We start from the raw sequence: 17929 nt of genomic DNA, 5'->3' as shown, positions 1-17929 counted from the left end.
GACACACACACTTTTAATCCTAGCACTCGGGAGGCAGAGGTGGGTGGATCCGAGTTCAAGGCCAGCCTGAATATATCAAGTTCCAGGACAGAGACCCTGTCTCAAGTTCCCCATCCCCTACAAAAGTTTAAAAATGAAATAAATTTTAAATGGTTGCATTAAAATATCAGCAACCACTAATAGTCAAATATCAGGCTCAGATTTCTAAATTCCCAGGAGCCCCTTCACTGACAACTCAGTGTCAAATGAACAGTAATTAGTAGAAAAGAGGGAGAGAGGAGTCAGTACTTACTGGGGTTTTGAGACCAGAGCCTGCCCTCCATCTATGCCCTGCTATGCTTTTGGGTGAGGAGTCAAGGAAACAGCCTGACCTAAGACTTTCTGCCATGCTCAAGTCCCTTGGCACAGTCTAGAGCTCTGTAAGCATACTGAGCAGTGGGGATGATGCTGCCACTGTGACTCCCAGAACACTGACCCAAGGCAGCAACGACTCCCTGTGCTTAGGAAGGGCTCTGTCGAGTCCTCATCAGAGCATCACCTCCTTAGACTTGCATAGGGCCTAAGTGGGTCTGCGTTACCAGGACAAAAGAAGCGCTGAGGTTCTCAGCCTTGTCTTCTATAGGCCAGAGAGACACAGACGCTATTGCAAAGAGACTTCTCTCTCTTCCCTGGCTCCCTCCCTTAAGCTGTCCTCACTCTCCTTACCTTTCCATGCATTACATTGGCATTCAGTTTCTCAACCACATTCTTCTGTGACAGGTATTTCTTGCTGTCCCAAAGCAAAAAGAGAGAGAGAGAAGTCACAATCATCTGAGGCTCCAAAGGAAGGAAACACCTTCACAGGCCTCGAATCAGGTTGTGATACTGTGAAGGGAACCTGTCTGTTTAAGTAGCATGAAGTTGACATGGCTTGGACTGGTCTGGTCCTAGGACCAACAGTAGCATTCTGTATTGTTTTCCCAGGACTTAATAGGAAACTCCACTAAAAATAATAAAGACAGCCAGGCATACACACGTGTCTTTAATCCCAGTGCTGGGGAAGCTGAGACAAGGACTTTGAATTTGAAACTTCATGAGACAGAGTCTCAAAGGAATGCACACATATGTGTGGGCGTGTGTGCGTGTGCTTGTGTGTGTGCGTGTACATGTGTGTGTATGTGTGAGCATGTGTGTAGGTTGCAGATAGGATGAAATAAACAGAATAGGAACTACCACACCGATAGTGCTTAACAAAGGAATTTTAGTTCTGCTAACTCTGACTGGGAAGGAAGGAAGCCGTAATGACCCACCCTTCCTTCCTTCATTCCTTCCTCTAAGTTCAGAACACTAGTACAGGTGAGGTCCTCTTACCATCTGCCCAGCCAGTCCACAGCAGCATTGTGAAGTTGAAGGTGGCCCGCTCCTTGTCCGGCACTGGCTAAAGTGGCCATCACAACCATGAGCTCGGGGAAGCCGGTCCCATCACCATTCGCCAGCATGTCTGTGGCCATGGGGGTCAGAGTGCCCAGAAGTACAGCGCACACACCTTCTCCAACTTGGCTAGTTTTAAAAAAAAAAAAAAAAAAAAAAGGTATTCTAAGTATAGTCTTTCAATTTTAAGAGCAATGAGACACCAGGCTACAAATGGTCAGTTCAAAACTCATGGTCACACAAAGGGCCCTGCTTCATTTGAATGTGGGAAGGGGACTTGTGTGTGGCAGGGTTAGGGGTGGGAAGAGGTAAAAGGGGCAGGAGGGAGATGAGAGACACTGGGAATGTTGGACTCGGCAGTTAGAGCACGCGCTACTATTCCAGAGAGCCTGGGTTTGAGTCCTAGCACGTAGCAGCTCATGGCCGCCCATCAGTCTTGCCCCACAGGCCCCAGCACCCACTTCTGGCTCCCACAGGCAACAAGCATACAAGTGGTATACAGGAGTCAAGAGGGCGAACACTTCCGCCCCCACAATGAAATGAAATATAAACAAAATCTCATTAAGAAGCATGGAAATCCCTGTGAGTTCAAGGCCAGCCTTTTCTATATGAGTTCTAGGACACCCAGGGCTACAGAGAGACCTTGTCAATAAATAAATAAATCAAGCAAGCAAGCAAAAGACATTTAGTGAGGTTAAGTAACAGGCCAAGTCGGCTCTGAAGTTTCTCCATGGGAAATCTCAAGAAGCCACACAGTGCAGGATGCAGGTGGGACAGGTGTGCAATGCTCAAGGGAAGGCAGCCACAGCTGTTGTGTAGAGTTCTGGGTTTTAAAGACGACACACACAGACTTGCTACCTGTTTTCCCGAACAATGTACGTGGTCAGTAACTGTAGCAGCTGCCGGTTCTCCTGAATGACCTCCAGCTGGTCAGAATCCTTTGGGGGCGATGTTGTCATGCGGGTGAGCCAGGCCTGCAGGCGTACTGGCTCCACACAGGCAAGCTGGGCGAGAGAGCCACAGAGGTGAAGGAGGCTTGGGTTAGGGCTCTTCTCAGCTAGAACAAACAAGAGGCTTCTGTCAGTGAGGAGGGCAGGACCTCCACAGAAGGGGCAAATGGCCAGAAGGGAAAAGGCCTCAAGAGTTTCAGCATCTTTCCCAACTTTCTCTGAAGGATTCTGTACACTTGTTAGCGCTGTCATGCTGGCAGGAGCCAGGCACAGTATTAGCCGGACATCAAAGTCCCCGTAAGAAGATTACCAAAAGCTGCCACTCACTCAGTTGGAAGAGTTTGGTGAAGAATTTCAAGACTCGGTTACAGAATTTAGCAGAGAGGTCCTCATTGGCCGTGGCCATCATGATCTGCACAAGTTCCCCACTGCAAGGTGAGGGGGAAAAGAGACAACCATGTTAACCGTCACCTAGGAAGTCCTGCCTCTGCTTCACAGTCTCAGCCCTGGGGAAAACTGTCACTCGGGGACCCCACACAAGCTGCTCTTGGAATACAGCCCACCCCAGGAGACAGACACTCAAGCAGGCCTCCTTGGTCCCGAGGCAGCTAAGTCGGCACATCCAGCCCCTCCCTACTTTCAGTGAGTCAAGGGAAGCAGTGCTCACCCATCAGAGAAAAACTCCTCCATGGCCTTCCGGGCCTGGCTGCTCTCCAGCTGCTTCTCCAGATACTGTAAACACTCCTCCAGGACGGACTCATCCAGCCCACTGAGGACCAAGACCACAGTTCAGTGGATGCACCCATCCAGCCCACCAAGAACCGAGACCACACCTTCAGGGCCCTCCTGACTGCCTCTGAAGAACGACTAGACCTTGAGGCAAACACCAAGTTTTGTTTTGCCTGAGTTTAACATAAACACTGGCATACAGTACACATTCAATGAATGTTTAATACAAGAACAGTAAGACCTCAATTTTGTTTTACTACCTTATTTCCTAGAAAAATAAAGAGAGGTAGGCCAGGTGTGAACTCACACACCTGCAATCCCAGCATTGGGACCCTGACAGACCTGGTCTCAAAGATGGAAAGCACAGATAAAAATGAAGAAAGGGAGGAAGGTGCTGAAGTTAAGCATCAGCTGTGGTTAGCACATGACTGTTTCCAGAGGAGGGAGAGTCTGGGTGAATCACTCCTGCAGGGAGAAGCCACTTCAAGCACCTACGTTTGAAAAGCAAAAGAAGAGGGCCTAGAGAAGTGCTCAGTGTGTGAACTGTTTGCCACACAAGAGTGAAGACCACAGTTCAGACTCCCAACCTCTACCAGATGATACGAGGTGTCACAGCGAAGGGCACTGAAGACAAAAGGCTGAGTCCCCAAAGGGAAAGCCTGAGCTCAGCTCCCCCGAGAGCCCCGGCTGAGGTGAGAGGATGCAGCAGAGGATGAAAAGTGAGACTTCCAGGGTGGGCCTTGGACCCTACACAACACCAATATACAATGGACAAGCACATACAAAAGTATGCACATGCAAAAGTACTTTCTAGAAAGGGATGGTGATATGGTCTGGTCATGCCAGAGGCTGAGGCAAGAACCTCAAAGCTGCCTGGCTACAGAGCAGGAGAGGGCAAATGAGGAAAGGAGAGCGCAGGCGGGTGGGCAGGCTGGTCGTCAACAGAGAGGAGGTAGCCAGTACGTGGGCCTTCCCCACATAGTTCCTAGGAGAGTCCTGTACATCCCCACAGCATAGCCTAATGCTGATCAAGCAGATCAAAGGCCTACTTTCCCCAGACCACCCATTTCCATAGTCACAAAACATGAGCGTGATTTTCACCAGTGCCTCTGTGCACCCCACCCCACCACCCTTCTCACTTCATTCAAATAATATTCCCAATATGAACATTTAACATTCCATTCTCTCAAAAGTGAGTTATTCCTAAGAATCAGTCATACAGCAGATCCCAGGGCCTCTTCATACCCTCCACATGAGCACAGGATGGCTCCAAGCCCATACCGAGGAGCTGTGGTCACCACCATGGCACCAGGGGTGGTGCATCCTGCCGACAGCTATAGCAGCTCTTCCTGCTCACCTGCTGGGGTCTGCGTGGTTGGCCAGAATGTTGTAACACCCTGTGATCAGCTTCTCATACACGCGAGCCAGGAACTCATCAGACTCCGCAGGTCCCAAGATGCGCTCCAGGGAGTTACTGCTGATCTCAGCAGCGCTCTCTGTGCTTGACTCCAAAAGGAGCGGTAGCAGAGCCCGGATGACCTGCGCTGGGTTCATCTCATCCGACCACCTACAGCCAGGAGACGGGAGCAAATGAGGGCTTGTTTCTTGAAATGCTGCAAGGCCAAGGCTGGTCGACTGGGGAGAGCTTCTAGTTTAGTCTTTTCCCTCCTTGACAGTGATTTCTTATGTGTGTATACCCATACCATTTCATATTCTTCTTCACTGTCAGAAGCAAAAATCATTTCCATATAACAATGCATTATTTATTAAAATAGCAAATTAATAAGACACTTTCATAATAAACTAAAACCGGAGAAAGCAATCCATCCTTGAAAACTCTAGAACAGTCAGGAATCTGGACCACTTTGAAGGCAAAGCAGCATGGTTCCCGTGACCCAACTGCCTGTCTGGTGGTTGGCCCTCCTCGACTCTACCAAACACTTAGGAGTAAAATCACTGTCACCTCAACTCTACTGCTTCAGCCAGAAGACAGCACACCATCGTGAACACAGGGGCTGGGCTCCAGGCTCTAGTACTCACACAATCAGATCCCCAGTCAACCTGACCAGGGAGAGGAGGGCATGTTTCAGGGAAGCCGCCAGGGGCAGACTCTGGCCACACAGAGTCCCCAGGTGAGCAGCCTGCACTGCACTGATATAACTCTCCGATGGGATGGTGTCGTTGGCAAATGCATTGCGCTGAAAGGAAGAGAGAACCGAGTGGAATGGACAGACGGACCATCAACCCTGGGCAAAATCCACTGACGCAAATTTTAAAAAAATCTACCATGAGTGAGGGCCTCACTAAGGTTTGCAAACAGTACTCTCCACTCCACTGTGCGCAGGCCTCTGAGGACACTGAGCTGAGCGGAGAAGGCAGCCAAATTTCATTAAAACAGATTAATAGTTAAATACCCAATACTCCCTCCAACGGATCTGAACATGTAACAGTAAAACTGCTGCCTGTCTCTAATGGCTAGGAAGGCTCTGGACTTTGAATGCATTTGGTCCCCACTACTAGGACTGTAATTATCCTTTGGAAAACTGCTGGGTGCTATCAATAGGCCACAGTTGTGAAGCCAAGAGAAGACGGAGCAGACTTTGCTCCTCTACAGAACTTTAAAGAAAGAATAATCTGTTTGCAGAGTAGTGTGAGTGGGACAGACACAAGAATTCCACAGCACCCCACAGCCCAGAGAGCCTAAGGGCTCAAGTCTGCTGCACAAACTCACTGCAGAGCGGCATCTGACACACTGACACACATGTAACATAACCTGTGACAGCACATCACATGCAACCCGAGTTTCACAGGTGACAGAGGCAAGGCTCAGAGAAATACAGTGGTCTGTGCTCTGGTAACGTGGGCTTCAAGGCAAAGAGGCCACGTGAGAACACTTGGTAATCTAAGACACCGACTAACTCAGCTGCACGGAGCCAACTCCAGCCTCAAGAGGAAGAGTAAGGACAGAGGGCTTCAGTGCTCGGCAGTAGCCCCGGAACCACAGGGACTCACCCAGGATCCAATGTTGGGAAACTCGTTGGTATTGATGTTATTCCAGGACTCACAGACCGATTGCACTGATGACGGTAAATTCTGCACCAGAGTTGGACCTGCAGGCGACAGTAAGGATGAGCAACCATCATAAAAAAGGAGGAATGATGGAGCCTTTAGAGCAGCCCAAATGTCAGGATCATTACTAAGACAGCTTAGATGGCCGTTCCCGCAGCTGAACCATGTCAGAGACGCAGCTAATAATTACCCAGCAGCTAGCAATCGCAGTTGGTGAGGCTCTCATTCCCACCAGTCATGGTCTAATCTCACAAGTAAAGATGACAACCGAAAACAAAGGAGGAAGCATCTAAGCATGTCAAGCTGCTATCGCCATTGGTCCTGTTGCCTCCCCACCTGGTCTCAGAGGAAGTATTGCTTTGAACTCCTCCCGACCCCCAGAAGACAAATCCTGAGGGCAGGGATCATGAATCCCCATGCACAGCACTCAGGGAAGCAGTAGTGAGACTCCAAAAGTGAAGACTATTAAATGTGACACTGGGCATGTGGCAGCAGGGTATAGTGGGGAAGTTGAGTTGCCCAGCCCTCCTGCTCAGGAGCTCTAAAAGTCCTCCACCCTGGTTTTGTGGCAGATCACTCCTGGGCAAGGATAGAGACTGTTAGTAAATTCTGTACAACAAAGAACTCCACCAAACGAGCGCAGGAATGGTGAGCAGCCTTGCCCTCAGGAAGGAGCTGCTCCTGGTTTAGATTTCAGCTTCACTGACTGCACAGGAGTCATGGCTGATGAACTTGTCCTAAACCTCAGTTTCTCTGTAAGTGAACAAGAACAACTCACAGAGTTACTGGAAGAGCCAATCAGATACGCCCATGGAAATGCCTGACAGTCAAGGTGGCTCTGGTGAGGCTAGTAGGCAGGGAGTGAAGCCATCATCACACAAAAGCGCCGAGGTCACTCACCCAGTGTGTTTGCCTTGCACCTACTCGAGCCGATAGCCAAGACTGCTGCAAAGCCATGCAGCTTCTCCTGGGAGGGCTTCTCAGTGGATCCCTCTTCATTAAGGTTCTGAAGCAGATAGGCTCTGAAGGGAAAGGAGGAAGCAAACACTGTAGGAATAAGGTCGAGAAGCTTAAGAGCCAGCACCTCTGTTTCCAATCTATTTAAGGACAAGTCACAGTGCCAGCTCCTTCTGAGTAACTCTTTCCCAAACAGCCCACCCTCAGAAAAGCTCCCAACATGACTGCATGACCAACAAATCTAAAGGATCCTGAATACATCTATCCTCCTTCCCCTTCTTGGAAAGTCAGCAAAAGACACACACACGCAGGCGCGCGCGCGCGCACACACACACACACACACACACACACACACACACACGCGCGCGCGCGCGCGCGCACAAAACTGAGATCATGTTTTAAAAAATAAGCCAGATGCTTTAATTTAATCCCACTTGGGAGACAGACAGGGAGATCTCTTAGTTTAAGGCTAACCTGGTCTACAGAGTGAGTTCTAGGGCAGCCAGGCCTACACACATAAACTATTTCTTGAAAAACAAGATAGATGGATGGATGGCTAGACAGAAGATAGATATATGTAAAAACAAAAGAAAACAAAACCTGTTCAGTCTTAATTTACATAACATTTCCCAACTTATTAGTCAGAGTTCAGTTTGGGGAAACACTGGTCCAGGAGGCAGATCAAAGCCTAGGTTCTGCAGAGGGCAGACCCATGCTTAGATGTGGCTGCTGCATCATACCAACATCAAGAATGATACACACAGTAGGGCATTTGTTATCTAGTTATGCCTCAAGTTTCTTCAATATAACTGCCCCCAGCAACAGCCCTCAATCTACAAGGCATCAGACACTAAGAGACAGGATTATTTAAGTTACAACAATCCAGGTCCCTATCAGTGAATAATCACCACAGAACAGGGGTTGAACAATGAAATCCCAAGGACCAGATCGTCAATGAGATGGCCAGGCAGGACCTGCTGTAAGGAAAAGCCGCTCCCCCACAGCACCAGATTGTTGTGTTGAGGCCGGCTTTGCCAGCCTAGCAGACTGCTCACAAGCACTTCTGGGGACAGGCAGTGTAGAATCGAGGTCTCAGGTAGCTGAGTCAACTACCTAGCAGTCCTCCTGTCTCTGCGCCCTAAGTGCTAGGACTGTTTGTGTAGGCCACTAGGCCTGACTGTTCCTCCTTTTTACTCCAAGTACTGAAGACAGAATCTCCCAGTTCCAATTTAGCGAAAACCAGGAATCTCAATTTGTGAGCAGTCTCCAATTTGTATATACTGAAAATGAACTTTAAATTTTTAAATATCAACTGCTCAGCAAGTTTTACAGAATGTATAATTTGCAATGTTTGCTGGAAAAGAGAACAGCTTGAAATAGCCTTTAACCCATTAAGGAATATTTGTCTCTCTGTAAGCCCACATCTGGGAGGCTGAGGCCATAGGGCTGCCATAGGCTCCAGAGGAAGCCACAGACTATGACTGTTTCAAACAGAGTTAACAATTGGTCCTAGGTCTGGGTCCATGAAATGCAAGTCCTGCAAGGGCCTCATTCCCACTGAGAAGAGACACTCAGAAAAACAGCTATCCTCTCTGTAGCCAAGAGCTGCACTTCTACAAGGACCTCATGAAATTATAACTTAAACATCCTGGGACTCACCAGCTGACTGAACTTCTCCGTCACCCTTTCACATCCTGCCCCAAAGGGAAAAAAGCAAAGCTCACACACAAGGAAAGGACGCTCACACACACAGACCCCGGGGTCCTCCAGAGAGAGCACTGATCTCCACACCTTGTGAATGAGGCGTAGGTGTCAATGAGCTGCAGCGTGGCTGGAAGGAGGTTCTTGGTGATCTCAGATGACTTATGAGGGTCGGTCTCTGCAGCCATCTTAGAAAAGTGCTCATCCAGAGAGACCTGCACCTTTGAGACAGCTGCGTCCAGGGTGTAGATGGACTGCAGACTAGGGATCTCATGCAGCTGGAGAACAGTGGTGCAGTCAATGGAGCAGAATGACGAGATCTTTAAAAACACCCAGGATGTGAATTAGTTGTGAGAAGGCTCTGGCAAAGCCCGGTCCTGCCATTACAATCAGAACAATGGCATACCTGTCGGGCAAAGTACTCCTCTACGATCTCGACATCGTACTTCACTGAACTGCACTTGCTGGCGGCCAGCTCAACAAGCGAGCCCGCATGCTCGGGCCTCATGCCTTGTCTGATAAGGTGATCCTATTTGGATAGCAAGAGAGAGTTTAGGAAAACCACCTGCAAAGTCCAAAGCTTTCATTGACTTTAAAAGTCCCCGTGGCACAAAGCAAGTGGCCCGTGAAGCGCCCTCACAGCAAGCTGAGCTCCCCTTTGGCACCTTTATCCAGCTGACATAGGAACTGATCCGGAGGCGGGACGACCACCGCAGAGTGTGTAAGATGTCGCATTCGCTCATCTCAGGTGAGTTCATGGCCAGTTGGTTCATGTAAGTCTTTGAAGGCGGTAAAATTCCCAAGATCCTCCAGAGAATCAAGAAGTAATACTGCAGGGCGCAGGCCTCCTGAGGAGGTGAACAGAGCAGTGGAAGCATGCGGCCCGCTCGGCTCTCCCTGAGGTAACAAGTGTTCCAAAGGCAGCCTCCCAAACGGAACCTATGTCTACTGTGACCTGAGAGGCCCGCTAGAGCATCTTAGCACATAAACACTACGTCAAACGGGCGGACACACTAGGACACTCTGCCGCTCTCTGAACTCTTAGAAGCTGCAAGGACGCACTCAGGCAGCTCTGGCTCCTCAGTACTTTACCACCTAAACAGGAGAGACACGAGCTGGGCAGGGCCACAGCCAGCCAGCCATTAGCCAGCGGCCTGGAACTGTTGAGAACTGTTCTGAGACCTTGAGAAATCCGTACGCACTCACAGGCTCATAAAAGCTCAAGTGTGAGGCTTCTGCAGTGACACAGCAATCAGGCGGCAGCTATTAACCCTCAGAGTCACATTTCTCTCAACTTCAACCAAAACATAAACTTACAGATGACAGAACCAGGCAAACTACGTAGAAATGCTATAGAGCCCGTCGATTTTGCAAACAAACACTGAATACATAGGTAGCTCAGGCCCAGAGGGAACTTCAATAGAACGATGGGTCACCATACACACACACCCAGCCCCTCCCAGTGTCCACCATCTTACCAGGGCTGTCATGTTCTTATTTTCCTTCCTCTTGACTGTATCAAGCTGAGACCCAGCCGCAAGCAGGGCAGTCAGTGAAGAATATAGTTCATCGTACTTGACAAGCTTGGAGAAAAGAACTTCACATGCCTAAGAGCAAGAAAGACCAAAACAACACAGGTCTGGATGTGGTGATGCACACCTCTGATCCCAGTACTCGAACGGTGGGAGAGTGAGAGGGGGGATATCTCTGTGAGTTCCAGGCCAGTGGACTGCACAATGAAGCCATCTCAGAAAATTAAAAAAAAAAAGACAATTCTTTTCTTCATATTTAAACATTTACTCCTCCTGGCCCTGCACAAAAACTAAGCCTCCTGACTATAAAAACATCTCAACCCATCTTTAATTGGTGGTCTTGCAGCAGACTGCCAGCTGTGGGCTTCACGCTTCAGTCTGTGTAGTACTACAAGCATACAGATGCAGGCTTTAGAATGACAGAGTAAGGCAACCACTTTTATTAAATGATTTGTTGAGTTTCTGATGTTTTCCTTTTAGACACTCAAATGCTAGCACAGGTCAAATTTCCTCATAATAGAAAGTTGTTACTCATCCCGAACTTAGCATCTATGGGGTGTTTGCCCCACACCTGGAGAATGGAGGGCGTCTGTGTAAAAATGGCTTCCAGGGGTTGGGGATTTGGCTCAGTGGCAGAGCGCTTGCCTAGGAAGCGCAAGGCCCTGGGTTCGGTCCCCAGCTCCGAAAAAAAAAGAACCAAAAAAAAAAAAAAAAAAAATGGCTTCCAACTCTTGAAGAGGGCAGGGCATGGCACACCTTAAAACCGAATTTACTCAGGAAGCTGAGGTGGGATGATTGCTTGACCTCCCTCAGGCATCTGAAGCTGCCTTAATTGCATTAGGAAAGATCCTGACTCTTAGGGGTAAAAAAAAAGGGAAGAAGAGAAGAAGAAAGACAGAAAGAAAAAAGAAAATTCCCAGTACCTCAGAATCCAGCCGGTTCAAATCTTCCTCGGAGGCCTCAGTGGACAGGACACAGTAGAACCTGGGTTGTGGGGCTGCATCTGGAGAATGATGACCTTATTAAGCAAGTGTGAGGCATGTGAAAGTCAATGTCTAAAACTTTTCTAAACCAGCAGGTAATGTACCACCCACAGGAGGAGACTGAGTCATGAGGTCAAAGAGCCTCCTAGAGTGACCAAGCCTCCACCAATAAACACCAGTATGTCATCACCCTCTTGCTGACAACCTTCTTTCTGACCTGATGAAAAATGTTTGGACCAATTTTCTTCGACTTCCTTGAACCCATGATACAGAGGAATGTTGGCTCGGCGGCTGCTGCTGCTGCTGTCTTGGGATCCACTTGCCCACCCAAAAGGGGGGCTTAGCAGGTTGTGTTGCACCTTTGAAACACAGACGTTTGAGTTAAGGATATACAGTCACCAGTATGCTTCTCACACCAGGGATAACATACCTAGCAATACCAAAACTTGCAGCATCAAATGAAGATGGAATTTTGAAGATATTTCTGTAATTTTTTTTTTGGAAAGCAAATTTTTGGTAGTGCATCAGGGGAATGATACCCCGTGAACTAGTTCAAGGACTGCTGAGCACGGCGCTCTTATCCACCCTCTCGTCCTCTTGTGTATAGTCACGGAAGGCTACAAGTACATTCACTGTGGGACCCTTCCTCAGGCACTAATACTGAGGGAAGGGGCAAGGCTGAGGACACTGTTGCTACTAGAAATGCAGGCTGGACGAGTAAACACGAGAACAAGAGGGCAGCCACCAATCATCAGCCATTGAGTAGTCCCCAGTTACCACTTCAGGCCACACAGAAGGGCCAATCCCGAAGGCTTAGGTAGCCCTTCCCACAAAGTCTTCACAGCCACAGATAAAACCTTATTGCCGGCAAAGAATGGAGCTCGAGGAGAGTGTGTGAGTCTTCACCTGCTCAAACAGATACACAGGGGCTTTGGAGTACTGATGAAGTAGGTAGTCGAAGATCAAGAGGAGGCGGGCCAGAATCAGCGGGGCAGAGCGCATCTGCACCTCCATGTTAACACTCAGCTCCTGGATGCTCTGCACCAGTGTGGTCAAGATGGCCCGGCGGCCCTTCTCAGAGAAGCTGTGGAAGATGAGCAGCAGCAGCTGCAGGTGCTCGATGTTCAGGTCTTCGGTCTCACTGGGCACCACCCCCTGCAGTGCACTCTGCTTCATTGTGGTCAAGAACCTGGAGCAGAGAAAAGGGGAGCAGATCTGGTGGAGAAACCCCAGAAAAGCCCCAATACCTCAACACCCAATGCAGAACAAGTTAAAGAAGAAAACTGGTGCAAAGAAGCCAAAGTCAGATGTGGGCCAGCAAGATGACTCAGCCGAGTTAAAACACTTGCCAACAAGCCTGCCTCCCCTTGTGTCAACCCCAGGTCTCACACGGTAAGAGAGAACCAACGCCACAAGTTGTCCTCTGACCTCTACAAGAATGGTGTGCCAGAAGTGATCGGTGAGACAGACAGAGACAGACAGACAGACAGACAGACAGACAGACACACACACACACACACACACACACACACACACACACACAGAGTTTTCTAAGCTAGGTAGGGTACACAGTGGGACCCAGAAGGAAAGGGAGAGGGAAAGGAGACGTTAATATTCAAGAACTTGTCAGAGACTTTATACAAAAAGGAGTGAGCACAGCCGACTATGCATGCCCTTTGGCTTTTAGGAAAGAGATTTGTGCTTTAACAAGGGAGCCCTTCCTCCATCCCTAGCTCTCAGAGCCTTCTTCAAGACTGTGCCATGAAGATCATAGTGGCCCTCTGGCATTCAAAGAGGGCTATGATCTGGAAAATCCAAGAGTACAGCTATTTGATCCTGGGCTGAGGGATAGAAGAGCAAAGCCTTTTAGGAAAACAAACTGCTTTGAAGCCTAACCATGTAAACAAAACCGGCAAAAAAAAAAAAGTCCATCTAAGGGGGATTTAGGTGATTAGGCTTAGCTTCCCCGAAGGAAACAAGTTCTTTAAAATGTATCCAAAAATGGCAGCAAGCCTCTCAACATGGGCTCGGTAGGAAGCACACTAACCAAGGGCAGCTCACTCAGTCTTTCTCTTTTAAGAGACCAGCCATCTTTGAAATCTGGGCTCTGAACAACAGTGATCACTAAATCTCCCTACAGATCACTAAATCTAGCTATAGAAGGCATCTCTTCCCAGATCACAGCACATCTGCCATACTCCCCCATCACCTCTCTACCCCCTCTAAACACACAAAGCAGCTTCTCACAGCCAGATGGCCAACCAACCAGTCGGACCCCTGGAAAATAGTGCTCAGTCACCTACAGACCTTGTGTTAGAGCCTTACCTGTCCCACACTTTCAGGCATTCAGGGACGTCAGGGTCACCTTGTGCTCCAGCTTTATGCTGCCAGATAAGCAGGAGGCGGGAAAGCACAGAGAGGCCTTGGGGGTGAATGTAGAGGGGCCAAGGGCCTGAGGAGAGAGGAGCAACTCCCAGCTGCTGTAGCAGTGTATTCTGAAAGAAAGGACACAGTGGACTATTAGAAGAGAGACACGGAACGAGTCAAAAAGTCACGTATATTACCTACGCTCCTTTTTCTAATAATGAAGATAGGACTTGGCAGTATATGTCTAGAAGAGATCTGGAGACAAATCTTGTTGTTCAACAAATTAGACAAATAAGATAGACCCTAATCACACCTGCAGCTGAATCAAAGCCTACAACAGGTGCTGAAAACGGACAAGAGCTTGGACACAGTGGAGTCAGACAGCATTCAAAAAGACTGGAAAGTGAACCTCCAGAAGGGAATTCAGCAGATGTCACAGCAGCAAGTGGACTGGATGTTTTTGCTTTGTTTTGGCAGCCTGCTGGCCCTGACTCACAGGAATAAGGCTTGTGCCAGGACACCTAGCTGTGGACTTTACTCACAGCCAGTTACTCAGATTGTGCCATCCTCAGGGAGGCATCAGCTTGTGTATATGACAAGCGGTAAAACAAGGTAAATAGAGAAATGTGGCCTGTGAGAGCCAGCATGTATTTCTCAGCAGAGCTGTCCTTGTCCCCAGCTGAGGGTACCTCCTGGCCAACTAAGTGCAAACACCCAGTGAGTAGGTGCCATTGAACACCACACAAGTGTAAGGCTACACCACTCCAAATGTGCCTATCTTGTACCAACACTGCACAAATGCCTGATTTCCCATATGGTTTTGGAAAACACAAATCATGTTACAAGAAATTTCTAAGTCTGACACACTAAATGCAAGTCCTTGGAATTCACCATTCATCATTCCAACTACATGGATCTTTAAGCACCAGTCAGTGACCCCAGGCCAAACACTGCCCCAAGAGTCATGCATGCGCTTTCCCAGTGAGCATGCCAGGCAGTCAGAGTGCGTGTTCCATGTTCCGCCGCACTAATAAAGAACGAAGTAGACCGTATGCAGGATGGAATGGGGAAGGCTGTTATTCCAACAGCATCAATTACAAGGGAGCAATTCTGAAAGGGAGCCCTGCCTGGATGACCTCACCCAGCTTAGGGGACTGCCTGCTCCACGCCCTAGGAAGGCAGCAGACGGCTGCATCCAGCACTTTCCCACAGCCCTCCAGTGGGAAAGGCGGGCTTTCATTTCTTCCCTAAGTAACCAGAGGTTCTGGGTCTCACTAAGAACAGCAGTCCTTTAGCATCCTGACAGCTGCAGACCAAGGTCAAGACACAGCGCTCTCCTTTTAATTCAGCACCTGGGCAGAACTGCTTCATCTATCACGCCAAGGAAGCAAAGCCCACGTAGAGGGATTCGGTCACAGACAGGTGAGGACAGGCATCCTTCACTTCCTAGTCATAGCAGAGGTGCTTAACAACGCACAGCGAGGGAGGGAATGACAGAGGCCTGGGGATTCCCTTTGCCCTGCGGTCAGCAGTGTGCACTAGCCACAGTCGCCCCTCAACTGCTGAGGACAGACAGCATTGCTACCAGAGGCCTAGGGACTCCTGCTCCCCAGAGAAATGCATTCATCTCTCACCTCTGGACAAGTTTAAGCAGGACAGGGTAGTATGACCTCTGAAGCTTCCCTCAATAATCTTCTATCTGGGGAAAGGGCTGAGCACTGTGGCAGGGACCGCTTTGGACAGTCTGGAAAGCCTCTGCAGGCCACACACTAACCTCAATGTTCTCATTACTCAACTGACATCCCCTTCCTACCAAAACCTTTCACTTAACAGTAGGCAGGAGGTAATAAACTTCATGACTATCCTTTTAAACAAGAGAACACTTTAAGAAATATCTCGGGGTTGGGGATTTGGCTCAGTGGTAGAGCGCTTGCCTAGGAAGCGCAAGGCCCTGGGTTCGGTCCCCAGCTCCGAAAAAAAAAAAAAAATTAAAAAAAAAAAAAAGAAAAACAAGAAATATCTCTGGGGTTGGGGATTTAGCTCAGCGGTAGAGCGCTTGCCTAGGAAGCGCAAGGCCCTGGGTTCGGTCCCCAGCTCCGAAAAAAAGAACAAAAAAAAAAAAAAAAAAAAAAAAAAAAGAAATATCTCAAACAGTTTGGGTTCCTGAAATTTTAACTTTTTCCTATACCTTCCTAGATTTTATCCCTTTGGGAAACACTAGCAAGTTCCTAAAATACAGGGGTGCACCTGGTGTCTGCAGAAATAGCTGTTTTATTTGGATTCTTGAGATTAGAGTCTCACTATGTTGCCAAGGATAATGAAATAATTAACAGTTAATAAACTTTCAAAATAGTTTCAGGTCAAACTACTAGAGATCCACCTGATGAAACGGCACCAAAAGAAGGATCTTGAGGAAATCATCCTTTAGTCTGTGGTGCTGGGATCAAGGCCAGGGCATACGATTAAGCAAATGCTATGCCACTGACTGCCCCCCCCACCCCACCCCCGACCCAGAATGTAAATGTTTAACAATCGCCTCAGGAAACTCTATGTACACTAAATAAAGATTAGGAAAGACTAACTTTGCTCATTACAAAAAGTTAGCAACTAGGTGCAATGACATGAGCCTGTAATGCAGGAGGACTGCCCGGAGTTTGAGACCTGGCTAGGCTGTATCAAGTTCCAAGTCAACCACAACTACTGAGAAGTCCAGTTTTAAAAACAAACCAAGTTCTCAAACATGAATACTACCAAATATGAGAAAAGGATGTGAATCCACACAACCTGTCATCTTGTTGGTGGTCTGATGGGCTGCTCACCCTGTAAGACCTGGCAATTCTACTCCAAGGGACAGCCCCAGGAGAGCCAGTCTCCTCCACACATAACAGGTAACACTGGAATGCAATGAACATGGACACAAGATGGATCAAACGTATCTCAGGGGAAGCGGAGATGGGTCGAGCGGTGCAGTGCAAGCACAGTGGTATCAGACTGTAAATAAAGGCTCCACATACCCACTGCAGACAAACCCTGACCACAGACACTGTGTGATTAATACGAGAAAAGTAAAGCACACAAGCACAGAATGCCACTCTCTGTAAGCTAACACTGTGTTTGATTTGGTGATTATAGATACGTATGAAACTAAAACAGTGAGGACTTAGGACTGCGAGCAGCACCTTCTTTGTGGGGAATCAAGTGGTTGACGCTCACCATCAAGGTCCTGGACTCAGGTTGATGAGTTTGTAAAGGAGAGCATGTTCTGTGATCGGGTCGCTCCTTGAAAGTGCACTTCCCCATAAGACGGTGAACATTTATCAACCTCATTTTATAAACAGCTTCTGGGAGTACCACCTACTGGTCTACTCTGAGAAGCACTGGGAGTTTATCTCTGTCCTTCCTTTAATCTTTATGACTTGGGGGAAAGGATACCTTTTTCTTCCAGAAACCCTAACCTCTGCATAGGGAACACAGAAACTGGAGCGCAGCTCTGCCCAGCAGAGAGCAAGGACAAAATACCCTTCAATGATGAGAGCCACCACACCCCCGGGACAGTGGAACGTACTCCCTCTGGGTAGCCACAGTGCACACCAACCTGCAGGTTCGGGGACTGTAGGTCGGAGGTCACCAGGGAGTGGTTGAAGTGGTAGAGAGCAGCAGCAAAGTCCTCATCCGATGACCCTTCGGGCGGACAGAGGGAGACAGTTACTTGGGGACTTAGACCAGCCTGAGTGCCCTGAAGCAGCACCCAATCTTTCCACTGACCCTTGAGTCCATCTTTGTCCACCTCCTTAATGATGCTGGCCAAGGTGGCCATGTGCTGCTCGGAAAGAGACACGCTCAGATAGTTCCGGATGAAATTGTTCCGAGAGTTCAGCATGGAAGAGGTGATAAAGTTCAGGATGTTGGAAGCCAGACCTAAGAACTAAAAAGGACAGAAACAGCTCAGAGCCGTGCCATGCTGTACCGCGCTTCTGCCAACCATAAATTCACTGGAATTACACAAGGCCCAGAAGTCTCCAAAAGTGAAGACTATCACTAATTCTCCAGTGGGAACGTCCATATTGGAACTCAGCTGCACAGAAGGGCAGACCCACTCAACGCAACCAACCTCAGAAAACACAGTGTAAGGCAGAACCTCTAAGCTGACCCATCCCTGTCCCTCAAGACATTACCAGTAACATACTGGAGACTGACCCTATATCAATGATGACTATACAGTGATTATTAT

General features: G+C 48.5%; 1 protein-coding gene across 7 annotated transcripts in view; it reads right to left on the bottom strand.

Annotated features, from left to right (window-relative positions):
* The window catches only part of Ubr4 (ubiquitin protein ligase E3 component n-recognin 4), a 108087-nt gene that overhangs the window by 69191 nt on the left and 20967 nt on the right, over window positions 1-17929 (bottom strand). For all 7 annotated transcript variants that reach the window (NM_001395108.1, XM_087549433.1, XM_087549435.1 and 4 more), the window contains 19 exon segments: window positions 706-769; window positions 1351-1539; window positions 2269-2467; window positions 2688-2788; window positions 3028-3129; window positions 4447-4656; window positions 5130-5287; window positions 6102-6199; window positions 7059-7180; window positions 8907-9136; window positions 9223-9345; window positions 9482-9664; window positions 10295-10423; window positions 11272-11351; window positions 11549-11690; window positions 12238-12520; window positions 13657-13826; window positions 17294-17379; window positions 17464-17623. In NM_001395108.1, coding sequence (NP_001382037.1) covers window positions 706-769; window positions 1351-1539; window positions 2269-2467; window positions 2688-2788; window positions 3028-3129; window positions 4447-4656; window positions 5130-5287; window positions 6102-6199; window positions 7059-7180; window positions 8907-9136; window positions 9223-9345; window positions 9482-9664; window positions 10295-10423; window positions 11272-11351; window positions 11549-11690; window positions 12238-12520; window positions 13657-13826; window positions 17294-17379; window positions 17464-17623 — 2829 coding nt within the window.

Source organism: Rattus norvegicus, chromosome 5 (genome assembly GCF_021556685.1).
Source record: "Rattus norvegicus strain SHRSP/BbbUtx chromosome 5, alternate assembly SHRSP_T2T, whole genome shotgun sequence".
Taxonomy (NCBI): Eukaryota; Metazoa; Chordata; class Mammalia; order Rodentia; family Muridae; genus Rattus; species Rattus norvegicus.
The sequence above is the reverse complement of the archived record's forward strand: the minus strand, read 5'-3'. Positions and strand labels throughout refer to the sequence as shown.